At 43.9% G+C, this 26974-nt stretch overlaps 1 protein-coding gene and 1 long non-coding RNA gene across 2 annotated transcripts in view; both read right to left on the bottom strand.

Moving 5' to 3' along the window:
• Positions 1–9146: 9146 nt before the first annotated feature.
• On the bottom strand, positions 9147–15868 carry LOC139540311 (uncharacterized). Its single transcript, XR_011668159.1, has 2 exons — positions 10535–15868; positions 9147–10481 (listed from the first exon to the last, which is right to left on the bottom strand). It is a non-coding gene; the product is annotated as an uncharacterized lncRNA (long non-coding RNA).
• Positions 15869–15875: 7 nt separating this feature from the next.
• Positions 15876–26974, bottom strand: part of LOC139540310 (alpha-1,3-mannosyl-glycoprotein 4-beta-N-acetylglucosaminyltransferase C-like) — a 221643-nt gene continuing 210544 nt past the window's right edge. Inside the window, exons 4-6 of the mRNA XM_071344049.1 lie at positions 23740–23891; positions 22047–22194; positions 15876–21779 (exon numbers count right to left, since the gene is read on the bottom strand). Coding sequence (XP_071200150.1) covers positions 20623–21779; positions 22047–22194; positions 23740–23868 — 1434 coding nt within the window. The 5' untranslated portion in view covers positions 23869–23891 and the 3' untranslated portion in view covers positions 15876–20622. The remainder of the gene's footprint in view (positions 21780–22046; positions 22195–23739; positions 23892–26974) is intronic.

Below are 26974 nucleotides of genomic sequence, written 5' to 3'. Positions count from 1 at the left end.
CTTTGAGGTGTCTAGGTCACATGGTCAAGGAGCTATTGATTTTTCAGTGCTTTTTCATAAATATTCCACTCCAGTCACGATTTGCCCAGGTCGTTAACATGAGGCCTCCTTCAATCTGGAAGGTTTCCAAGAAGCCTCAGTACCCTTTCCGGGGAGCTCCAACCCAGGGACAAACGAGTCCGCTCACCAACAACGCAATGCCTCTAGGCACAGGCGTCACTCCAACCACCGAACAGGCCTATTCTGCTCCATCCAGGGGGAAAGGGAATAAGAAGCAGCATTCCTAGTGCTCAATGACCAGAGTCTTCTCAGGGTCCTGCATCAGGTCGCACAAGCATGTTTAGCACACAACCTCCTCACCTCAAGACCCATAAGCCCCTGTTGGGGTGGATCAACACCGCTGTTCCCATCTCAACCAGGCCCACGGGCCAAGGAGGATGGTTCAGGATGTTCCCATGCAAAACAAACTACCTCTCAAGGGTGACCTCGTCCGGCCACCAGGCCTGGCAGAAGAGCCGTACGTGTGGTGCCAAGGGTGGAATCTCACCAGTCCTTCTTCATCCGCTATTCCTGGTCCCAAATAAAGAGGGGGGGGTTACGGCACCTCAACAGGCATCGGAGGGTCTACAGATTTCAAATGCAAACATATTGCATGCTGTTAGATTAGATTCGGCCGATCAAGTGGTTCACCCCGGTAGTCCTCAAGGATGCTTATTTCCACATCAGAGTTTATCATGCACACAGAAGGGCATGGCCTACAAATATCTCACCTTACCATTCGGTCTGTCCCTGGCCCGAGCCCCCCTACGGGGGAGAGGCTTAAGAGCATCTCTCTGCAAAGTGTCTATTGGTACTTTAATGCTGGAGAGACCCATCCCTCTTGATGCAGGGCATTCTTACTGGGAGAGTCCTCACGTGCAAAGTAGTGATGACGGACGCTTCACTACAGGGATGGGGGGCAGTTATTGAAGGGCGTACGGTGAACAGCATATGGTCAGACTCTCAGAGAACAGCCCATATCAATGTTCTTGAGCTCTAAACTGTGTCACTAGCCCTCAGGCACTTCCGTCATTTCCTACAGGGCCAGCATGTCATGGTCAGGTTGGATAATATGTCTCTGTGGCGTATATCAACTGCAAGGAGGAACATGCTCCTGTCAACTTCACTCTCTGGTGAGAGATTTATGGCTATGGAGGAACATACAGTGCATTCGGAAAGTATTCAGACCACTTTACTTTTTCCACATTTTGTTACTTATTAACATGTTTCCCTCATTAATCAATCCTCAAGAAGTCAGACCGTTTGCTATGAGACTTGAAAAGGAACTCAGGTGCATCCTGTTTCCATTGATCATCATTGAGATGTTTCTACAACTTGATTGGAGTCCACCTGTGGTAAATTAATTAATTGGACATGATTTGGAAAGGCACACACCTGTTTATATCAGTTCCCACAGTTGACAGTCCATGTCAGAGCAAAAACCAAGCCATGAGATCGAAGGAGTTGTCCGTAGAGCTCCGAGACAGGATTGTGTCGAGGCACAAATCTGGGGAAGGGTACCAAAACATTTATGCAGCATTGAAGGACCCCAAGAACACAGTGACCTTCATAATTCTTAAATGGAAGAAGTGTGGAACCACCAAGACTCTTCCTAGAGCTGACCAATCGGGGGAGAAGGGCCTTGGTCAGGGAGGTGACCAAGAACCCGATAGTCCCTCTGATAGAGCTCCAGAGTTCCTCTGTGGACATCGGCGAACCTCCCAGAAGGATAACTTCTTATGGCTGCAGGGGCAGTATTGAGTAGCTTGGGTGAAAGGTGCACAGAGGTGCACAGAGGTGCCCAGATTAAACAGCCTGCTCCTCAGTCATAGTTGCTAATATATGCATATAATTATTAGTATTGGATAGAAAACACTCTGACGTTTCTAAAACTGTTTGAATTATGTCTGTGAGTATAACCGAACTCATATGGCAGGCAAAAACCTGAGAAAAAATCCAAACAGGAAGTGGAAATTCTGAGGCTGGTCGATTTTCAACCAAGATCTTATTGAAATCACAGCGAGATATGGATGAATTTGCACTTCCTACGGCTTCCACTAGATGTCAACAGTCTGTAGAACCTTGTCTAATGCCTCTACTGTGAAGGGGGGGGCGAATGAGAGGGGAATTAGTCAGGTCTGCCATGACCTGACCATTCTTTGACCATGCGCGTTCACATGAGAGGGAGCTCCATTGCTCATCTGAAGTCAATGTAATTCTCCGGTTGGAACGTTATTCAAGATTTATGTTAAAAACATTCTAAAGATTGATTCAATACATCGTTTGACATGTTTCTACTGACTGTTATGGAACTTTGGACATTTCGTCACCTTTTAGTGAATGCGCTTCCTGACGTTGGATTTGTTTACCAAACACGCTACAAAAATTTGGCGGGTAACTGTATGGCTTGCTTTTGTGGCTGAACGCTGTTTTCAGATGATTGAATATTGTGTTTTGCCATAAAGCTTTTGGAAATCTGACACAGCAGTTACATTAAGAACAAGTGTATCTTTTATTCTATGTAAAACATGTATCTTTCATCAAAGTTTATGATGAGTATTTCTGTTATTTGACGTGGCTCTCTGCAATTTCTCCGGATATTTTGGAGGCATTTCTGAAGATGGCGCCAATGTAAACTGAGGTTTTTGGTTATAAATATTAACTTAATCGAACAAGACATATATGTATTGTGTAACATGAAGTCCTATGAGTGTCAACTGATGAAGATCATCAAAGGTTAGTAATTAATATTATCTCTATTTGTGCTTTTTGTAACTACTCTCCTTGGCTGGAAAATGGCAGAATTTTTCTGTGAGTTGGTGGTGACCTAACATAATCGTTTGTGGTGCTTTCTCTGAAAAGCCTATTTGAAATCGGACACTTTGGTGGGATTAACAACAAGATTACCTTTAAAATGGTATAAGATACATGTATGTTTGAGACATTTTAATTATGAGATTTCTTTTGTTTGAATTTGGCGCCCTGCACTTTCACTGGCTGTTGTCATATCGATCCCGTTAACGGGATTGCAGCCATAAGAAGTTAACCATCTCTGCAACACTCCACCAATCAGGCCTTTATGGTAGAGTGGCCAGACGTAAGCCACTCCTCAGTAAAAGGCACAAAACAGCCTGCTTGAAGTCACCTAAAGAACTCAGACCATGAGAAACATGATTCTCTAATCTGATGAAACCAAGATTGAACACTTTTGTTGAATTCCAAGCGTCACGTCTGGAGGAAACCTGGCACCATCCCTACGGTGAAGCATGGTGGTGGCAGTATCATGCTGTGGGGATGTTTTTCAACAAAAGGGACTGGGAGACTAGTCAGGATCGAGGGAAAGATGAACGGAGCAAAGTACAGAGAGATCCTTGATAAAAACCCTCTCCAGAGCGCTCATGATCTCAGACTTGGGTGAAGGTTCACCTTCCAACAGGACAAAGCCAAGACAATGCAGTGGTGGACAAGTGTCTGAATTTGCTTGAGTGGCCCAGCCAGTGCCCGGACATGAACCCAATCGAACATCTCTGGAGAGACCTGAAAATTGCTGTGTAGCGACACTCCCAATCCAACCTGACAGAGCTTGAGAGGATCTGCAGAGAAGAATGTGAGAAACAATAAATACACGTGTGCCAAACTTGTAGCGTCATATCCATGAAGACTCGAGGGTGTCTGTCAAAGTACTGAGTAAAGGGGTGTGAATAATTATGTAAATGTGATTATATATATATACAGTGGGGAGAACAAGTATTTGATACACTGACAATTTTGCAGGTTTTCCTACTTACAAAGCATGTAGAGGTCTGTAATTTTTATCATAGGTACACTTCAACTGTGAGAGAAGGAATCTAAAACAAAAATCCAGAAAATCACATTGTATGATTTTTAAGTAATTAATTTGCATTTTATTGCATGACATAAGTATTTGATACATCAGAAAAGCAGAACTGAATATTTGGTACAGAAACCTTAGTTTGCAATTACAGAGATCATAGGTTTCCTGTAGTTCTTGACCAGGTTTGCACACACTGCAGCAGGGATTTTGGCCCACTCCTCCATACAGACCTTCTCCAGATCCTTCAGGTTTCGGGGCTGTCGCTGGGCAATACGGACTTTCGGCTCCCTCCAAAGATTTTCTATTGGGTTCAGGTCTGGAGACTGGCTAGGCCACTCCAGGACCTTGAGATGCTTCTTACGGAGCCACTCCTTAGTTGCCCTGGCTGTGTGTTTCGGGTCGTTGTCATGCTGGAAGACCCAGCCACGACCCATCTTCAATGCTCTTACTGAGGGAAGGAGGTTGTTGGTCAAGATCTCGCGATACATGGCCCCATCCATCCTCCCCTCAATACGGTGCAGTCGTCCTGTCCCCTTTGCAGAAAAGCATCCCCAAAGAATGATGTTTCCACCTCCATGCTTCACGGTTGGGATGGTGTTCTTGGGGTTGTACTCATCCTTCTATTCCTCCAAACACGGCGAGTGGAGTTTAGAGCAAAAAGCTCTATTTTTGTCTCATCAGACCACATGACCTTCTCCCATTCCTCCTCTGGATCATCCAGATGGTCATTGGCAAACTTCAGACGGGCCTGGACATGCGCTGGCTTGAGCAGGGGGACCTTGCGTGCGCTGCAGGATTTTAATCCATGACGGCGTAGTGTGTTACTAATGGTTTTCTTTGAGACTGTGGTCCCAGCTCTCTTCAGGTCATTGACCAGGTCCTGCCGTGTAGTTCTGGGCTGATCCCTCACATTCCTCATGATCATTGATGCCCCACGAGGTGAGATCTTGCATGGAGCCCCAGACCGAGGGTGATTGACCGTCATCTTGAACTTCTTCCATTTTCTAATAATTGTGCCAACAGTTGTTGCCTTCTCACCAAGCTGCTTGGCTATTGTCCTGTAGCCCATCCCAGCCTTGTACAGGTCTACAATTTATCCCTGATGTCCTTACACAGCTCTCTGGTCTTGGCCATTGTGGAGAGGTTGGAGTCTGTTTGATTGAGTGTGTGGACAGGTGTCTTTTATACAGGTAACGAGTTCAAACAGGTGCAGTTAATACAGGTAATGAGTGGAGAACAGGAGGGCTTCTTAAAGAAAAACTAACAGGTCTGTGAGAGCCGGAATTCTTAGTGGTTGGTAGGTGATCAAATACTTATGTCATGCAATAAAATGCAAATTAATTACTTAAAAATCATACAATGTGATTTTCTGGATTTTTGTTTTAGATTCCGTCTCTCACAGTTGAAGTGTACCTATGATAAAAATGACAGACCTCTACATGCTTTGTAAGTAGGAAAACCTGCAAAATCGGCAGTGTATCAAATACTTGTTCTCCCCACTGTATATATATTTTTACAAACATTGACTTCGACTACAGGCGCTTCTCGTTGTTGTCATCAACTAAACGACCCTCACAGATAACCAGAGGATGCTTATTGGTCCAGCCATATGGTGGACGGAAGGGAAGGGCTCAAACGGTTTGAATCTGGTCGTGGCCAGACTGTATCCGTGTAGTGAAACAGAACGTAAGCTCTCGAGATCAGGATGTTTCGTATGAGGCTAGCTGTTCTCTCCTTCCTGCAGCACATGCTCGACGAGGGCAAGGTCTTTTTTACTGGCAAGGTCTACTTGGTGGCGATCTCAGCCTGCCATGTAGGACTAGGAGAGACAACAATCAGGGCTCACCCTATGGTCTGTTGTTTTATGAAGGGAGTGTGTCTCTGTCTGGTCTCCAAGCCACTTGCCCCATCATGGGACTTGGCACTGGTTCTGGATCCGCTCACAGGTGATCACTTTGAACCTCTGGAGACGGTGGACTCTGCCCTGTTGTTTGCCTTAACCTCGGTCAAGCACGTTAGCGACCTTCATTCGCTCTCGGTTCATCCTTCATGCACTCAGTTTTCCCCGACTACCCCATGGTTACGATACGTCCTAATGCCTTGTTTGTTCCTAAGGTCATTACTATGACTTATAGTAGTCAAGCCACTGATCTCTTTCCCTTCCACCCTCCGCCAGTCTCTTCCTCAGAGCAGCGGCGCCTAAAAACCCTTTGTCAAGTGCGCGCCCTGTGCATCTACATGGACAGGAGGAGGCCAACTGTTTGTTTTCTTTGCCAACCCAGCTCGGGGTATGGCTTTGTCCAAACAATGCCTTTCCCACAGGGTAGTGGAGGATATTACCAAGGCGTACAGTTGTCGGGGATTGCAGTCTCCCCTAGGTGTCTGGGCACATTCCACTAGAGGGATTGCTACGTTATGGGCACTGTTCAGGGGCATCTCTGTCTCAGATTTGAAAGGCGTCTAGTTCCACTTCCCTTCACACCTTTCTGAGGTTCTATCGTCTGGACGTTACTGCTCCCTCCCTGGCACACACAGTCCTCGGGGCTGGAGCTGAGTAAGATGGATCAGGTACACTTCCATGTAACACAACAAAACCTTTTCGGGAAACGGGCTCTTGGCAATGGAGGCGTTTCGCTAGTCCCAAAGGGAGATGTGGAACCGAGTCGACTGAAGGAGCGCTATGGGTTACGATCTGTAACCCCGGTTCTATGAAGGAGATGAGGGAGACATCTCTACCAGATTGCCCCTCTTGCATGACTTGTATAAGAGGCAGTTCTTAGAATGAGGAAACCAGAGCAGTATGGGTGCTGTATAGACCCACAAAGCTCTGATTGGCCTTTCAGGTGTGATTGAATAGGGCTTCAGTGCATGACATGCACGAGGGCATGTCCCAACGTGAGATGTCTCCCTCATCTCCTTCAGAGAACCGGGGTCACATACCGTAACCCATAGGTAATTGACTGTCAGGATGTTGTTGGAAAGCATTGCTACACAGGAAATGGTTCCATGACAGCTGCTCCATCCTCACAAAGAAATTCCACAAAAAAGGCCTCAAGACACAACTAGAACCTGTTGGATGAAATGAGAGCTTTGCATTGGAAACAAGTAAAGCAACTCTCCCGAGAAGAAAGGCATGGGGAGTAGTAGTTTTGATTAATCAGTCCTTTTCCCAGGTGAGGAACCGTGTTGCATTGTGAAAAAGGAGTTGCTATAAGTTAAGGTAGAACCAAGCACCAAGTCTGCATCCCAAATGGCACGCTATTCCCTATACAGTGCACTTTTAAGAAGTGCGCCATGTAGGGAATATGGTAGCATTTGGGATGCAAACCAAGCCTTCAACCTAGGCAAGATGTGTGTGCCGTAACACTGAGAGACAGATGGGAGGTTTGCACCTTTGTGAGGCAAAGCAATTGGGAGCGATTAAGTCCTCTTGCCGTAGGGACTACACAATGAGGCAACAGCAGGCTCCAACAACGCCCCAAGCGCCATTCTTTTATCTGCGCTCCTCCCGAAGACCCAGGAATTGCCATGACAGAGAAGAGAGAAGCTAGTTTTCTTTTTGCTGGTAGGATATACCGTTTGATAGTTTGGGTGTTAATTCAATATTTTGATAAGTAAGTGGTTGATTCTGAATTTACCCAGCAACTGTATAGTGTTAATTTATTTAAACTCAACTTGGCCCTTACCCCTTATTTTTATTTAAACCTATTAAATTGGTATCTGGCATGGGAAGAATATTGTTTTGACTTGGGGTCAACCAGATGTGGGTGTTGCCTGAACACTGCTTTACAATACCTTCCTCTCCATCCCCCTTTTAGATCCCTGATTAGTGGTTTTTAAAATACACTTGACTAGAGGCTGCTCTGGTCCTAGTTATAGGCCAGGTCCAATTCTCTGTATCGCTGCTTGCAGATGCAGAAGCCGCAATGCTCTCATTATCACCTCTTCAAGAAGCATGTGGTCATCCGAACAGAACACCCAGCTCGGGATCCTCCATCACCAGCAGACACACAATCACAGGCTCCTTGCTAGCTTATTATAAGCCATTCATCACCCCCGTCTGTTCCCTGTTCTCTCCTCTTCTGCCTCTCCCTCTCTCCTCCTCTCCCTGAGGCACATGCTTTTAAAGGCCCTTATTTACCCATATATCTGTTCATTGCACTCTACTTTTCTTCGTCCTTTCATCTCTTCCATACTGGCACGCCTTCACCTTTACCATGCTACTCAGGTATATGTAACCCTTCACTGTGTTACATGTGCACATTCAATTGCATATGACGTGCATCAGTGCAACATATACTCAAAATATACTCCGCCGGTATCTAATCTAACCAGGAAATGGTTTATTCTTGGAATTTGCTGCATCTTGGAATGGAATCAAATGACATTTTGATTGGCGTCGTACTCGGGCATCTCCACCACATTCAGTACTGTATGTGAGGGGAATTAGCATCCACTGTGATGGTTACAGAGGTGAGTTTGTAAAAGATGCGGGAGCTGGAAGTGTAACACATTGAAAGGCAAACGAGGAAATCCACACGATCCATATCACCTGATGTTGCGGTTTTGTGCTTCTTTTTATACACTGCCGCTGGTATGATGGCAACCAGGAATCAATTTGGATGCTGTCAGCTACAGCTGCATGGGGTATTGATTTCGGCATGATGCTCTGGCAGGTCTCTATAATGTGCATTAGGTATGGTTTCCGCGACATACTGGCTTCTGTGTAGACTCACCTCCCGCTTGGATCCAGTTCACTTTAAAGAGATTGGCAGGGTGGGACGAACGCCTGAATCTAGTCTGAGTCTGGAAGGGAAAGTTAAAGACCTGTAAAAGTATGTTCCCAGCCAACCAGCCCAGTGTGAGGAATCAAAAGGCTCACCAGCATCAAGAGGAACTTGAATCTATGTATTTGCACATTCCTACACTTATATCGGCCATAACTGACAGTGCTTTGAGTTCACACTGCACAGCCCACTTTCAGAACCATCCTTTTACTTGATGTCTGTTGTCTATGACTTCTCTCTTAAGCACGGTGTAATGCACATCATCTCCCTTCTGCGGCATACGGAGACCATATAATGAAGACCATGATGAAGCACTGTTTTAAAAAGTTCAGACATTGAGTATGCAGTAAAAAGGCAATAAAAAGGCAGAAAGCACATGAATATTGAAATGAATAAAGTATGGATTTTGCTCTCGGCTACTCTGAGATCTGAGTCAAACATGTTGCATTCCTGCTCTTGCTGGCATTTTCAAGGATAGGCAAATGTCACAACAGTTATCTTTTTTATTTGCACTCTGACGAGGGTAGCCAAATTGTGTGATCGACATTTATTTGTAAACATTTCTATATTAAAACATACTGTAACATGTTCAGGCAAAGACATTATTAAAATACATACTGTATTGATCCAAGGTTTACTTGCTCTCAATCTCTCCTTTACCAAATACCATATGCATGCCCTATACTGATACAGACAAAGATGTCATTATTCATCATTTTGTGCAGTGCAATTTCTCACAGAATGTTTCCCATTTTGATACCAGGGGAAGTAGTGGTAGACTTTTCCAAAGTCAATGCCATTCCCCCAAAGTTATTGGCATTAATTTAGTTTCATTTAAATATATTTTAAAGACAATATATATACAATACAACATTTGAAATGATACATGTAAAAAAATATATGTCATTTTACAATAATATACATAGAGTACTGTTTGACGAACAATGTTGGAAAAAATACAACACCAAAACAACACTTCAACACATTCTCTCCACTGAACAAAATAGCACAAGTGAGATTGAACCTGTTTTTTAGTAAGGTAGTATTGGTAAGCATCTAGTCACAATCCAAGTACATTTTTAGTTGAGTTCAATTGCAGATGCTAATCAACAAGTTTATAGATCCTGGAATATCAAATGATTTGATTACCCACTTAAACCTTGGTGTTCAGATGCATGCATCTTTGTACACTCACCATTGGAAGACAGCAAAACTTCCCAACAACCTAGAATTTCCATCAATACACTGCTTATGCTTGTTATTTCCAAGTTATGGGAACAGTGACAGAAGGATCTTGGGTAGCATGGCTACTAATCTGCTGTAAATTATATAAAAAACACCCTCAAATGATTTAATGGGGTACATTTGCTACCACATAATCTATATGTTAGGAGTGTGTTACGAGATATTGTGGTTTGAAGACAAGTAAGCAACTGTATACAGTAGTTTGTTGACACTGAGCTGAGCGAAATTATTTGGATTTCTATGTTTTCCCCCAAGATGTAAATGTACAAATACATCTGCAGTGTACAACTGTTTTTTACTCGCGTCTTTCTTCAGCATGGACAGCAATTTCCCCTCTAGTAATAGCCATGTACAATGACCTCCTGGGATTTATATCAGGGAATTTATACCAATCTCTACCCCAGGAATATACCCAGGGATTACAGGAAAACCAGGGATTCTACTGCTTTAGGATGACATATGTCCCAGTCTAAAGCTGTTTTATTACAGGTAGTACATGTACCTGATTCGTTGGCTCTGTTCAAAGGAGAATCTATCAACAGTGAATGTCACACACAAGTTACCTTATATAGTGACTTTTTTTTATCAAGAAAAGTCTCAGGGGGACTTCATATGCACAAAAAGTGACTTTTTTTTTATCAAGAAAAGTCTCAGGGGGACTTCATATGCACAAAAAAAAGAGAAGTCATATTGTAAGAGGTTGGGGCCTCAGGTCATAAAATGTTTGACAAGAACGAATTCACGTTCAAGAGGTGATGTTATGTTGTTCTTCAAGGTGATTTGGCACACAGAAGCTTGTTATGGATAGATCAGCGTCATAGGCGAAAGGCTTTCCCAGAACAATCTGTACTAGTGTACTACCTGTAATGGAGAAACTCAATCTGTGACTCTGAACAAGACCGAATGGGAGAACAACATGGAACAGTGGGTAAAACATAACAAGGCATTTCATAAATATGCTGTCAAACCGTGCCCCTGCCTTGCACCTTGAGTATTTCACCAGAACATTGGTCAATGTCAACATTCATCACGTTATTGTATTGTTGTAAGATTTGACTGATTTTTTTATGCTGAAAATAGGCGTGTGGAAAGGAAGAGGACAAGTGATTCTTCAGCTTTAATAAGCTAAGTTGTTGTCCGTATCTTATTTGAGAATTTTTTGTACATGTCATTTTCTTCAAAATGACAAGGTAGGTATATACTATTCATTGACAATACAGAAAATCTTACAACCTCTGGCTTTAAGTTCTTGCCGGAGGTATTATGATACAGTACATTGTATGTACTGTACCAAAACACAGTACATAGTAAGCTAGAGGACTGTTCTGCTAGCACAGACTGGAAGTATGTTCCAGGATTCATGGGATGGCATGGAGGAGTTTACTACTAGTTTACTATCAGCCACCGGATTCATTAATAAGTGCATTGACAACGTCGTTCCCACAGTGACTGTACATACAGTACCAGTCAAACGTTTGGACACACACTCATTTAAGGTTTTTCTTCATTTTTACTATTTTCTACATTGTAGAATAATAGTGAAGACATCAAAACTATGATATAACACATATGGAATCATGTAGTAACCAAAAAAGTGTTAAACAAATCAAAATATATTTGAGATTCTTGAAAGTAGCCACCCTTTGCCATGATGACAGCTTCGCACACACATTCTCTCAACAAGCTTCACCTAGAATGATTTTCCAACAGTCTTGAAGGAGTTCCCACATATCCTGAGCACTTGTTGGCTGCTTTTCCTTCACCCTGCGTTCCAACTCATCCCAAACCATCTCAATTGGGTGGGGGTCGGTGATTGTGGAGGCCAGGTCATCTGATGCAGCACTCCATCACTCTCCTTCTTGGTCAAATAGCCTTTACACAGCCTGGAGGTGTGTTCTGGGTCATTGTCCAGTTGAAAAACAAATGATAGTCCCACTAAGCGCAAACCAGATGGGATGGCGTATCGCTGCAGAATGCTGAACCCTGAGTGAGAGCGCCATCTGTTCCGGACTAATACGTGATCACAATGTGAGTAAGATCTTTAAAAAGTTTCACATTCACAAGGCCATACTCAGAGCATGCGTTGACCAGCTGGCAAGTGTTTTCACTGACATTTTCAACCTCTCCCTGAGCCAGTCTGTATTGCCAACATGTTTCAAGCAGGCCACCATAGTCCTTGTTCCCAAGAACACCAAGGTAACCTTACTGAATGACTATCGCCCCGAAGCACACACATCTGTAGCCATGAAATGCTTTGAAATGTCTCACATCAACACCATCATCCCAGACACCATGGACCCACTCCAATTCGCACAACTCACCAACAGATCCACAGATGACGCAACCTCGTTTGCATTCCACAGAAGGAACCCCTGCGTGAGAATGCTGTTCATTGACTAAAGCTCAGAGTTCAACACCACCGTACACTCAAAGCTAATCACTAAGCTAAATTCCCTGGGACTGAACACCTCCCTCTACAACTGGATCCTGGACTTCCTGACAGGCTGCCCCCAGGTGTTGAGGGTAGGCAACAACACATCCGTCCCCTCCTGTACTCCCTGTTCATCCATGACTTTGTGGCCGCGTACGACTCAAACACCATCACTATGTTTTCCGACAACACGACGGTGGTAGACCTGATCACCGATGACGAGACAACCTCTCCCTCAACGTCAGTAAGACAAAGGAGCTGATTGTGTACTACAGGAAACGGGAGGGCTGAGCATACCTTCATTCACATCGACAGGGCTGTAGTGCAGAGCTACAAGTTCCTAGTTGTCCACATCACTAAGGATCTATCATGATCTAAACACACCAACAGTTGTGAAGAGGGCACGACAACGCCTCTTCCCCCTCAGGAGGCTGAAAAAATTGGGCACGGGCCCTCAGATCCTCAAAAATGTATACAGCTGCGCTATAGAGAGCATCTTGACAGTCTACATCAGGGGTCGGCAATTCCAGTCCTCGAGAGCCTGATTGCTGTCACAGTTTCGCTTCAGATAACACACCTGACGCCAATAATCGCCTAATCATGATCTTCAATTTAGAATGCAATTTGATTAATCAGCTGTGTTTGCTAGGGACGGAGAAAAAGTGTGACACCAATCAGGCCCCCAAGGACTGGAGATACCCACCCCTGGTCTACATGAACGCTTGCTATGGCAACTGCTTGGTATCTGACCGCAAGGCACTATAGAGGGTAGTGCGTACATCACAGTACATCACTGGGGCCGAGCTCCCTGGCATCCAGGACCGCTACCAGGTGGTGTCAGAGGAAGGCCTACAAATTGTCAAAGACTCCAGCCAACCAAGCCACAGACAGTGGTCTCTGCAACCACATGGCAAGCGGTACCAATGCACCAAGTCTGGAACCAACAGGACCCTGAACAGCTTATACCCCCAAGCCAGAAGAAATCTAAACACTGCTAAATAGTTAATCAAATGACTACCCGGACTACCTGCATTTTGCCTTTTTTTGCACACACACACTGGACTCTACCCACACATACAGTGACCCCAACACACACTACATACAGTGCATTCAGAAAGTATTCACACCCCCTGATTTTTTTGCAGCCTGAAATTAAAAAATATTTGTCACTGCCCTACACACAATACCCCATGTGAAAGTGGAATTGTTTTGAAATGACAAGCTGAAAAGTATTCAACCCCTTCGTTATCGTTACGCGTAGTGGAACTGGGGAACCCAAGAGCAGACTCAGACAAGGGGACTGGAATGAAGTAACCAAGGTATTTATTGAAACACAGGGGGGAGATGGAGTGCAGGTCAGGGGAAGCACGGGCAGGTTGCTGGAAACCAGGTGCGGAGGCTGAGGCTGGAGCGAGAGGGGTTGAGACAGTGAAAGCAGGTCCGAAGGGAGATTCGTAGGGAGTAGGGAGTAGTAGAGTGGGGAATCCAGGACAGAGTAGCAGGATGGTAGAGACGTGGGATTGGAGACAGGTACCAGAGTCAGAGCGGGCAGAACTGTAGCGGAGACGAAAACAGCGTCAAGCAAGGAAAACAGGCACAACAGGATCTGAATAGTAACAAACGGCTAGAACCGTAGACTGACTGAGCAGAGATTATGAGCTGGTAGCGTGGAAGTGTCAGGTCTGAGTATTTGTAGAGGTCTTGATTATGGAACAGGTTGCAGCTGGTGGGGATCTGCTCTGACTCCAGCACACCTGTCTCCGCCCACACAATCACAGATACACAGAGGGAGAGAGTACTGGGGGAGTGGCGGCAGGTCAAGGAGACACAGGATGAGCAGTAGAGGGCATTGCAGGAGCAGATGTAACAGTTACGGCAAGCCTAAATAAGTTCAGGAGTAAAAATTAGCTTAACAATTCAAATAGGTTGCATGGACTCAACGTGTGCAACACGATTTTTGAATGACTACCTCAAATAATTGTAAGGTCCCTCAGTCGAGCAGTACATTTCAAACACAGATTCAACGTTGGCACAGGGAGTCAGGAAGCAAGTGTAGTTAGTGAGTTTAATAATAATGAACGTAGACCAATACAACACAAGAGAACCGTCTGACAAGGAAACATAACCAATACTGCCTGAAGAGTGATGCTAGGGAGTGCTAGATGAAGGGGAGTAATCAGGGTAGTGATGGAGTCCAGAGCTGTGTTCGAATACTCATACTAACTGCACTAACCGTACTATTTGTGATGTACATTGAGTATATAGTATGCTTAGTGGTCATAGTATGGATATAGTTAGTATTCCAAAAGTTCCCGGATGTCATACTAAATTCATCAAAATACAAAGTATACACGCAGTGGACACTATTTCCTTGCTTTTAGAGCCCATAATGCAATTCTTCCAAAAATGGGCATGGCTTCATAAGGTTCAGATTTGAAGAAAATGGTGGAAAATATACAGCGGAAGACAGATGAGAGTGGATACTAATTCTTTGCTTTAACTAATTATGACAAATGTTAAGCAATGTATTAAAGTAATGACTTTTCAAATAAGTTACATTACACGTTATGTTGGCTGACAATTTGTTAGCTACGCTGTCCTTACGAACCGCATAGCATATTACAGCAGTATGTACCGGGTATGTTAGCTACCTACTGTGACATCAGTTTGGCTACAAGTATATCGAACTTGCCAGTATATTTACTTCATGCTATCTAACTAACTACTCAACGTTTATTGACTTGATTATTCATGTCATTCATAACATAACTAAGCGAGGTTAGTTGTTCGGGTCCGTTCGTAAATTCGATCTGGCTATCTACTCGTCTGACTGCCAGAGGCAGAGCACAGAATAACTGATTAATTGATGAACGCTCGACACTCGTTGAATGTGTCAGTAAGTCAGCAGAAAAAGTGTCATTAAATTGTTGCCAGCAGCAGCTACGGTCACCAACCCTCTTTATAACATAAAAACTGCCTACCAGCGAGTAAAATGGTCAGAGTGAGGTGTTCTCTCATTTGTGTCTGGAAGTAGCTAGCAAGTTAGCCATATAGCTTGACTGCCATTGTGAGGTCAGAACGCTCGGATCAACCCTACTCCTCAACCAGAGCTTCCAGTCTGCGCTCTGAACTCTCCAAGAGAAAAAACGCTCTGAATTTATGAACGGACAATCTGACAACGCCCTTAATATACGAGCGCACCCTGGACTCCAGATTGAATTTACGAACAGTCTAGCTAGAAATGTGTTATGCTAACAAGCTAGCAAGAGGTTGCATGGCAACAGCTTCAACTTCCGATAGACAGCGAAGCGCTAGTACGCTCAACTGAAAGGATACCGTTCATTTACAGTATACTAAAATGAACTAATAGTATGTAGTATACAGTATGTTAGTATGGGTATTCGAACACAGCTCAGGTATGCCTCATGATGGGGTGCAGGTGTGCATAATGAGGGTTGCCAGATGTGCGTAATTGCCGAGACCGGTGGTTAGTAGTGCGCTGGAGAGGAGGAGTAAACGTGACAGTACCCACCCCCCCACCCCCCTCCAGAAGGACGGCCCCAAGGGAGAGGACCGGGACATTCGGCGAAGGTGGAATTCTCGGATGATGTTGGGATCTACAATGTCGTCCACCGGAACCCAGCACCGCTCCTCTGGACCATACCCCTCCCAGTCCTCCAGGTACTGGAGCCGACCCCCACAACGTCGGGAGTCCAGGAGTGATCTGACAGCATAGGCAGGGCTCCCCTCGATGTCCAAGGGAGGTGAAGGGGTGTCGTGGGGCACGGCATCAGCCAGGGGACCAGGAACCACCGGCATGAGGAGGGAAACATGAAAAGATGGTGAGATCCGGTAGTTAGTGGGGAGTTGTAACCTGTAAGTTACCTCATTGTCCCTTTAGATACCCTGAACGGCCCCACAAACCGGGGACTCAGCTTCTTACAGGGCAGGCGGAGTGGGAGGTTCCTCGTGGAGAGCCTGACGTGATCACCAGGATGGAACACGGGAGCTTCACAGCGGTGGCGATCCACCTGCTCTTTCTGACAGCAGGCAGGGCGCTGGACTCTCACGTGGGCATCGTTCCATACCTCTTCTACGTGCCTGAACCACTCGTTCACCGCAGCAGCTTCGGTCTGGCTTGGAGTCCACGGAGCCAGGGCCAGCTGATAACCCAGAACACACTGGGAGTCAGCCCAGTGGAAGTGTCACAAGGAATTCTAGACGTATTCAGTCCAAGGAAGGAATCGGGCCCACTCCCCCTGCCGGTTCTGGCAGTGACTCCTCATGAACCTCCCAGCTCCTGGTTCATCCTCTGCACCTGCCAGTTAGATTGAGGCCCCCAGCTTCTCCATGAAAGCATTCCATACACGTGATGTGAATTGGGGGCCACGATCGGAGACGATATCCTCCGGAAGGCCATAGTGACGAAAGACCTGCTGGAACAGTGCCTCAGCGACCTGGAGAGCGGTAGGGAAACCAGAGAGGGATGAAGCGGCATGATTTTGTGAATCTGTCCACAACCACCAAAATGGTGGTGAAACCATCAGAGGGGAGATCAGTGACGAAATCAATGGACAGATGAGACCAGGGACGCTGAGGCATGGGAAGGGGAAGAAGTTTACCTGCTGGAGTGTGCCGGGGAGATTTAGATTGAGTACATACTTAACTTGAGTTGACAGTGTGCAACGTCCCGCGCCAAAGGGGGCCATCAGTATTTCTCAGAAAGGGATTGAGTGGTGCGGGTGATACATGGGGGTCCAGCGGCGAGGGATGTGTGTGCTCAGGTCAGCAACCGACCCCCGAGGGGGCGTAGATGCACTCCGGAGGGCAGGTCGAAGGAGCAGTTTCCCTCTCCAGAGCCTGGCGGATGTCTACATCTACGCCCCAAAACCAAGTGCCAACAATACAGGAGGACCGATTGATGGGCTGGTAGACACTGATAGGGCCTATGTGGAACCACAAGGTGCGGAAAAGCAGGTCCTCTGACATCCTGGTCCCCAGGTGGTAATCCTCCTCTCTGAACTGGAGATGGTAGGATTATGGAGTTGCAGCCACGGGAGGCCGAGGATGACTTTGTGCATCGGTGTGGAGGTGATGAGGAAGGGAAGGCTTTCCTGGTGCTTGGGTACCACGGTGAGGGTGAGTGGACCTGTGACATGCGTAATAGTGCCGGATCCCAATGGTCGCATATCCAACGCTTGGACGGGAAACAGAGAGGAGAGCGGGTATGAGGTGATGTGCAGGGAGGAGGCAAGGGCCTGGTTAATAAAATTCTCCCCGGCACCGGAATCCACTAGAGCTGTAGAAACAAGAGATGAGTGAAATCGATACCAAAAAAAGGTATGGCGGAAAGTGATGATGGATAACTCAAGCCTAACCCAGGAGACAGATGACCACAGGGCCATCCTTCTGCTCTCGAGGATTCCCTGTTGAGACGTACCAGACACAGTTGGGACATTGTCCCCACAATAGGGACAGAGTCCCAACTGTCTCAGTCGGCGTCGCTCATCCGCGGGGAGGCGTGTGGCCACCCTGCCGTAGTTGGAGTAGGCACTCACCCGCCTCTCTAAAACTGTAAAACTCTTGTTAGAATATTTCCCTTTGGAGGCTGGTGTTGGCAGTTGCACTTCCTCCCTCATATGGGCCTCAGTCACCTGGGGCCCAGAGAGGGGAGAGGTCAGGCTTTCTATCACAGGTATTCTCAAACTGGGGTACGTGCAATGCTGTCGGGGGTACGCCAAATAGAAATGTGATTCACATTCAAAAAAAAAATATATATATATAGATTTTCCAATGGGGCTATACATTTGGGTGAGGTTTTTTTCTCGCCTCTTGAGTAGCCTCGTTTCACTGCCAAAAATAAAATTAAACCATCTAAGTTTCAGCGAAATAACAACACAATGTATCGTATAGTGTGTGTGTGTGTGGCAGGCTTACAATGATGGCAAAAAACAACATTTGAGAGTGCGCTGACCCTGGTGCTAGAGGAGGTAGGCAGCTGGAGGTTGAATGTTTGAAGGGGTACGGGACTATGAAAGGTTTGGGAACCACTGGTTTATCACATGTCCCTGTTGCTATGCAGAATATCAGAAAGAGAAGAGGACAGGAGGGAACAAACAATTTGACCAAGCTTGAAGAATTTTGAAAAGAATAATGGACAAATGTTGCAAAATCCAGGTGTGGAAAGTTCTCAGAGACCAAAGGTGCTTCTACAAAAAGTATTGACTCAAGGGTATGAATACTTATGTAAATTTCATTTTCAATACATTTGCTACAATTTATAAAAACATGCTTTCACTTTGTTAATATGGGGTAGTGTGTGTAGATGGGAGAAGTAAATAAATCAATTTAATCAATTTTGAATTCAGGCTGTAACACAACAAAATGTGTGGGATGAGTGAACGGGTATGAATACTTTCTGAAGGCACTGTACTCCCACACACACGTAACATGCACAGACATGCAGCATACTGACGGGGGAGAAATGCTAAATATATGTATGTGAACAATAACATTTGAATTGATTTGGTCAGGGAGAACACTCTGACAGAGCACTAAAGTTCCTCTGTGGAGATGGGAGAAACTTCCAGAAGGACAGCAATCTCTTCAGCACTAGCACTCGACCAATCAGGCCTTTATGGTAGAGTGGCCAGACGGAAGCCACTCCTCATTAAAAAGCACATGACAGCCCGCTTCGAGTTTGCCAAAAATCACCTAAAGTACTGAGTAAAGGGTACTTATGTAAATGTCGTATTTCAAATTGTTTTAATGTTATAAATTTGCCAAAATTTCTACAAACTTATTTTTGCTTTGTCATTATGGGGTATTGTGTGTAGATTGAGAAAAAAACTATTGATTCAATTTTAGAATAAGGCTGTAACCTAAAAAAAAGGTGGGAAAAGTAAAGGGGTCTGAATACTTTCTGAAGGCACAGTACAGTACATACTGACGCTACCTCAATTACCTTGTATCCCTGAACATCGTCTCGGTACTGGTACACCCTGTATATAGCCATGATATCTTCTACTTCCTATATATAGCCATGTTATTTTTACTCTTTATTTGTATTCGTTATTCACTGTGTATTTATTCCTCATGTCACTAGTTCTATTTTCTTTAAATAAAAAATGATTATCTTTAACTCTGCATTGTTGGAAACGGACCCGTAAGTAAGTGTTTCATTATTAGTCTACACCTGTTGTCTACAAAGTGTGTGACAAATACAATTTGATTTGATTTGAGTATACCATGGCCCACGGGCACCACACAGAGTAAATAAAGTTGATTTGTTTCTATATTACAGAAACATTCTAAGAGAAGATCCTTTAGTGCCTGAGAGCACATCATTGGGGAAAGAGAGTGAATTTACTTGAGACCCTAGCTCCAGGGGTGTTGTTGTTTGCTGGTGTAGAGAGCAGAGCGCTCCTAACACAGACCAATTTACTCCGGTAAAAGTCTGCTGTGGTGACAAAAAAAATAGTCAAATATCAGTTCCACCCCATTCCGTACTGTGCGCTCCAATCTGAGATGTTAGAGAAGAAGGGTGAAAACAAACATTGTTCTCCTGTCAGCGGCTCTGATGGAACATACAGCGCCAGAGAAAGTGCCAGAGAAATACTTTTGCAGAGCTCGCTCCAACACTCTAACACCATGCCAGCCTTAATAGGAGGGATTGAATGGACACACTGGATATTCACAGACAGAATGACCATCATAATGCTTGTAGGGTAAGATGTAAAGGATGACGATTACTTTGGAAAGGGCTGAATGGGGCTATTTTCCGATAGCAAGAACATTTGGAGCAATGCTATGTTCCTAAGGCTATACTTGTCTGCAGGTGTGTTATTTCTTAATCAACACTGTTCAAGTCCAGAGGACCCAGAGGCTACTTTTGATGTGGAAAGACACTGAGAAACATAAATAATAAGAAGATGTACAACATGAGTATAATAGCCAACAGATATTTCCCATGATCTCACATCCATAAAAACGGGTCAACATCCATTAAATTAGTTAGTCAGACAATCATTAAACATTTTTCCATAATTGTAAAAAGCAATAAAGTATAGTTTCAAATATAAAAACTCTAGATTGATTTGTACATAAAAAATATAAATACATATACTATAAAATGAAATAAATAAATGGGTAAATAAATAATTAAGTAAATAAACACATGCAACAATAAATAAATACAATAATACGTAAATAAATGAATACATTGTCAAATGAATTAGTAAACCAACTGTTACCCACATGGTATGATGATAGTTTTTGTATTGTCCTCATTGACTGGGAGGTTGTGTAGTCCACAAGCTTATACTCCTAATAATCAGCCATTCTTTCTGACTGGCAGTCACCACAATACGAATACACTCAATAGCAAAGGCAATCTTGTGGTCCACATCTTTGACCTCAATGTGGCCATTTTTAAACTCCCCTAACGTGATGTAGGAAGAACACTGCCTTCCTCTCTTTGTACCCACCAGCTTCTCTCCTACTTCCAGAGCTCCATGGTGCAGGATATCGTTCTGACGATCGTCTGTTCCTGTTAAGATTTTAATTTTGCTTATTTTAGTTGATTTGTTAAATACTATGACAAAGAAGTCTCCGGTAGAGGGAGGTTTCCCCCAAAAGTATTCGTCCACACTGCTATAAGCCTTGGTGGCGTCATAGTTTTCAAATACATTAATGTTTGTGTACATGCTGGCAGGAGGGTTGTCAGGGATATCAATAGAGTCCTCTTCAAAGTCATCATCCTTCAACTTGTTCTCTGCTCCCTTATATGAGGAGTAGTAGCCCATGTGCTGGAACAGAGAGGGCTTGAAGCGGATCACATCTTTCTGGGCCAACAGGCCCCGGAAGTGAATAAGGAGCCAGTCGCAAGGCATCTCCTGGTAGAACATGAGCAGGAAGTGGGCCAGGCGCGGAAGGTCTCTTGAGTGGTAGAGCTTCCCTATGTAGCCAAGCTTGGAGAACTCCAGCATCACCCAGTAGGAGCCTTCCCTGGAGGTGACCACCTTCTTCAGGGATGTCAGAAAGTTCCGTGAGCAGCGGACATCATCCTCCAGCATCATGTAGAAATCAGAGAGGTTGGTGCAGAAGTTGAGGAGGAAGGCGTAGTCGACGTTCTGCTTGGAGCGGAAGCGTACCCTGTCCTCTGGGTCGTTGTAGTTCCTTTTCAGCCCATCCAGTGATGGGTAGTACTCCTCAGGGGCATGGATCACCAGGAGATGCCCAGTGATGATGTGGTGGGCAAACTTCCTGGAGATGTCCTGCACCAGGTTTTCACACCAGGCCAGGTCAAAGTCCGCCAGGTGAACCACCACCACAATCTCTTTCAGTTCCTCATAACTGGACTGGTCAAAAATTGATTTGATTGTCTCCATGAGGTAATTCCCTCTTTTTCTTTTGACGGACGACAGTCCAATGGTTAGATATTCTGTAAACGAAAACATAAATATTATTTCACTGTACATTAAAATATGACTTAAAAAATGTATCACTTGCATGATGACCAAATAAATATATAAAATGTTGCTACATATTGTCGAAACAACTGCCCGAAAATGTATTATTAATAATTTATTTAAACAAGTTTTTACAATGTATTTCTCGTGTCTAATTTGACATTGTTAATAAAACAATTTGCAATGACAGCCAATTAATTACACACTACATGCTATGCTACATCCTATGATACACTCACTCTTTCGAGGCAAAGGGGTTCCAGCAAGATAACGATATGTGACGTTTATGGTTCCAGAGAAATTTGTGAGATCTCTATAGGTGTGAACATATCTCTCAGAGTTTGAAGGATGCATTGATGTTTCTCTCAGTTGTCTTTTATCCTCCTCCTACAACACAGAACAAAGACAACAGATCAGATGAGATGAGACGACTTCACATTGTGAATGCCTGTAACGCTCGTCGTTAGGCGAAAGAGAGGAGGACCAAGATGCAGCGTGGTGAGTATTCATTTTAATCAGAATACTTAAACAAACGAACAAAACAATAAACCGACAAACGAACTAACAACGTAACAGTCCCGCATAGTGAACACAAACACACAGGAAACAGGAACAATCACCTACAACCCACAATGACAAAACATGCTACCTAAATATGGCTCCCAATCAGAGACAACGAAAAACACCTGCCTCTGATTGAGAACCATATCAGGCCAAACACATAGAAACAGACAAACTAGACATACAACATAGAATGCTCACTCCTATCACACCCTGACCAAACAAAACATAGAAACATACAACGCAAACTATGGTCAGGGCGTGACAATGCCAGACAAACCAAAGTCTCATCTCATCTCTGTTGGTTAGGGCCTGTAAGTAAGCGTTTCACTGTAAGGTCTACAAATAAACTTTGATTTGATTTGATCTCAGCTACTGTACAAACAAACACAGCAAAGTCAAGTCATCTCCTTTGAACATTTCTCAAATTTCTAAGACCATTGATATTGATATTGACATTGCCATGGATATGTATTTCGTGAGAGCACCAGATCGTTGAAAATATGCACACCCCCCCCCCCATAATTTAAATAACAAATATAGATAATGTGTTATGATCACCAAGATTTGATGGAATCATGAATAAGAAATAAATCTCTTGCCTCTGAAAACTGTAATATGTTGCCTTTTGAAAACAAGAAACTATAAGTGACAACATGGTTAAATACAAGAGTAAACTCTTGGATGCTGTTTGATTTAAGAGGAGGGGGGTGGTACAACAGGCTACTACACCCCAAAATACAATTCAGTCAGATGTTGTCCTACCTAAAAAGTGGACTAATGTGGATACTATTCTATGCCATTAGTAGTGGAAATCTGCATTTCTCAATTCCAAATGTATGTGAAAGATAGGTACCATCTAATTCCAAGCTTTTAGATGGTGCCTGTCTTCTCCATATATTTGAGATTGGATGACTTAAAGGCGCATTCGGCAGTTGTTACATACATTTTTGGACTTATAAATGAATGATATGTACCCATTGATTCTTAAAGAATATAACCTATTAATGGCTCATCATTAACTTAGTTTCACTGTCGTACCCCATCAGAACCAAAAATATAAGCCTCTTTTACTCCAATGTTTGTAAACAAGTATATGTAAACAAACACTATAAACCCTCAGAACTTGGTTAAAACTATACTTCTGGATGGTTAGTCCTTGCATCCATAGCTCTGTCAATGAATTTGAGAGTGGTTACATTACTCCAGCCCCATCCCTCAGCTTTTTACCAAAACAGGGACGGGGGTTACACTTTGTTACTGTTTCAATTGCGTATTGCCCCTTTAAGTGAACGATATGGCATCCATATTAGGAATTTGTCAGTTATCAGACAAAACGTCCTAATTTGGATGCCGTAGATAAAGACTCACCAGCACATACCCATCCTCAATGTACAGATTGAGGAAGAGTAGACAGGTGATCAGGACCCCCAGGAAGGGGATGGTGGAGCGTTTACGGAAACACCTCATCTTGTCCAGGGACTTCCACACCAGCCTCATGATGGAGACACTCTCACTGGGATCTGCAGGGAAACACATGTGGAAAGGTATATTAGCAAGCTGTGTAGCAACACGTTGAGATGGAACATATAGTTCATGAGACGGGCTTGGCCTATAGACTGCCATCAGATGGAGGGGTTATGAATCATTTTCTTTTTCTTTCAAGCATCACCTTGTACTGCAATCAGATTAGTTCCACTCTTCCTGATCATAGTGGGAAAATACTATTTTTAAAATACTGGCAAAAATTGTATTACAATAATACAAAAGTATTACAGTGGAATACAACGAGTACCACCAGAGATAGATCAGAGAATACAAAGATAAACACACAAAGAAATAGACAATTATAATTTATAGACTGCAATTGGGCATCAGCTAACTCTTTTCTACCACAAAGCCCCAGAGATGCTTAATGGAATACAAACTAGCTCTAAGCTTAGTTCAATAGTCACACACACATCGAGCACCGGGGAGCCTGCCTCACCTGGGAAAAGGGCTGGTCAATACCGCTCTGTTCTGGATCTACACACACATCCTGTGTCTTTTGTAGGCTATTTCTTCAGTCATCAGTGGTATTGGTTATGCGTAATTGGATGCTGTCGATGCTTTTGCACAATTATGGGTTACTTTCATTGCAACATTGGTATATGTCAACATGTCCTGTAAAAGCCAACTGTGAAGGTATATAAAAAGGGAAATAGAAAATAGGAAAGGTATTGAACAAATAATAGGAACTTAATGGGACCTTCATCCGCGTCATATGAATTATGAAGGTAGCCTCAAGAAACACCTGCCAACAGTAAATGATTCATTTACCAGATGCTCTTATCCAAAGCAACTAGGGTAAAGTACCTTGCTCAGGGGCACATCAACAGATTTTTCCCCTAGCTTGGTGAAACTCTCGGTTGAGAACTTTTGGTTGCTGGCCCAACACTCTTAACCGCTAGACTACCTGCCATCCAGTTAGTTAACTAATTACTAACTAATCAATTAGTTAGTAGCCAAGAGTTCGATTAATATAAAAAATATAATCTTGAGCCAAACAAGTAGCTCTCTTGAACTACACTTTAAGCTTGTCACTTTCAAATCCCTCCCTCCCTCCCTATCTCTCAATACAGGTACCTCTGTAGTGTAGATGACTGACATAAGCCGAAAAGCTGCAGTGCTGACTGAGACTTCCACAACTCTGCAGCACAGTGGACTCCACACAACAACACAGCTCCTTTATAATCTCATCTCTTCCTATCAAAAGCCAACAGCCACGGGGGCCTCCCGAGTGGCGCAGTGGTCTAAGGTACTGACCGGGAGTCCTATAGGGGCAGCGCATAATTGGCCCAGCGTCGTCCGGGTTAGAGGAGGGTTTGGCCAGGGGGGGGGGCTTTACTTCGCTCATGACGCTCTAGCGACTCCTTGTGGCCGGGCCGGGAGTCTGCAGGCTGACTTCGGTCAACGTTGTTTTCTCTGACACAGTGCAGCTGGCTTCCAGGTTAAGCGGGTGGGTGTTAAGAAGCGCGGTTTGGGGGTCATGTTTCGGAGAACGCATGACCCGACCTTTGCCTGTCCCTCCCGAGCCCGTTGGGGAGTTGCAGTGATGAGACAAGATCGAAAAAGGGGGTAAAATGTTTTATTAAATAGTCAACTACAGCTAAATGTGACACTGGCAAACATTGTGAAGCCTCTTTCAGTCTTATTTTTGTAAAACTATGTTATTAAGGGAAAGTAAGCAAATTACAATGGGGAGAGAAAAATATATGTGTTCCCTGGACCACGGTGGACAGAATACTACAATTACACAACTGGGCAATTTTATTTTCTCTGCTTCTAGGTGGTAAAGTATTCTCTCTCACACATGAGTGCTGTAGTTGGTATCCTGATAATCCAGGTTGGGTCAGTACTGGCTGTTTAACTGCCTCCTATTCCCTATATAGTGCAGTACTTATGAGTGCTTCCCACTGGGCACACCACGGCATTTCAACATGGATGATTGGGTAATGTTTGGTTGAAACTTTGATCAATGACATTACAACCTACTGTATATTCACACACTGAAAAAGACAGCCAAATGTGAGTTGAATTTCCAATGTGTTATCAATATGCTTTCAACCATCTAACAAACCAAATTCCAATGAAAAAACGGTCACATTTTTGCCACCCTAATATCTATCACTGCGCTTTCAACCTTTTTAAAAGCACAGAAAAGTTCAAATGGGAATACAATGTCAGATATGTTGTTTATGTATACAACAGATTCATGTGTTATCACTGTGCTTTAGTGATGAGTAATTAACAGATTTTATTTGAATTTTTGGGAGTTATTAAACAACTTATTAAACAAACGACCGATGTCGTTTTTTTTCTGATCCCAACACGCTGTTTCTCTAGAGAGAAATCAAGTCAATAACTATGTGGGACGCTTGGCTGAAAGGAGTTGCAGTTTTCATTAAGCAAATATTCAACTAGGTTCAGCGCAGAAATGTGGTAATTAACTACAATGAACCCATTAAATGAAATAAAATGTTATTTGTCACATGCTTCCTAAAACAACAGGTGTAGACTAACAGGGAAATGCTTACTCATGGGCCCTTCCCAAAAGTAAAACACGTAATAATAACTACACAATGAGTAATGTTAACTTATATACCAGTACTGAGTCGATGTGCAGAGGTACGAGATAATTGGGGTATATATAACTAGGAATAAAGTGACAAATATTAAACAGTAGCAGCAGCTTGTGACGATTTAAAAAAGTTTGTGCAAAAAGGGTCAATGCAGATAGTCCGAGTAGCTATTTGGTTAACTATTTAATTAACTAACAATCTAGCAGTCTTATGGCTTGGGGTAGAAGCTGTTCATGGTCCTGTTGGTTCTAGACTTCGTGTATCGGTATCACTTGCTATGCGGTAGCAGAGAGAACAGTCTATGACTTGAGTGGCTGCAGTCTTTGACAGGTTTAATGTCTTTCCTCTGACACCACCTGGTATACTGGTCCTGGATGGCTGGGAGCTCAGCCCCAGTTATGTACTGGGTTGTACGCACTACCCTCTGTAGCGCCTTGTGATCAGATACCAAGCAGTTGCCATACCAAGCGGTGATGCAGCCAGTC

The sequence above is a fragment of the Salvelinus alpinus genome, chromosome 15 (genome assembly GCF_045679555.1).
Source record: "Salvelinus alpinus chromosome 15, SLU_Salpinus.1, whole genome shotgun sequence".
Taxonomy (NCBI): domain Eukaryota; kingdom Metazoa; phylum Chordata; class Actinopteri; order Salmoniformes; family Salmonidae; genus Salvelinus; species Salvelinus alpinus.
Note: the sequence above shows the minus strand (reverse complement) of the source record. Positions and strands in the feature narration are given on the sequence as shown.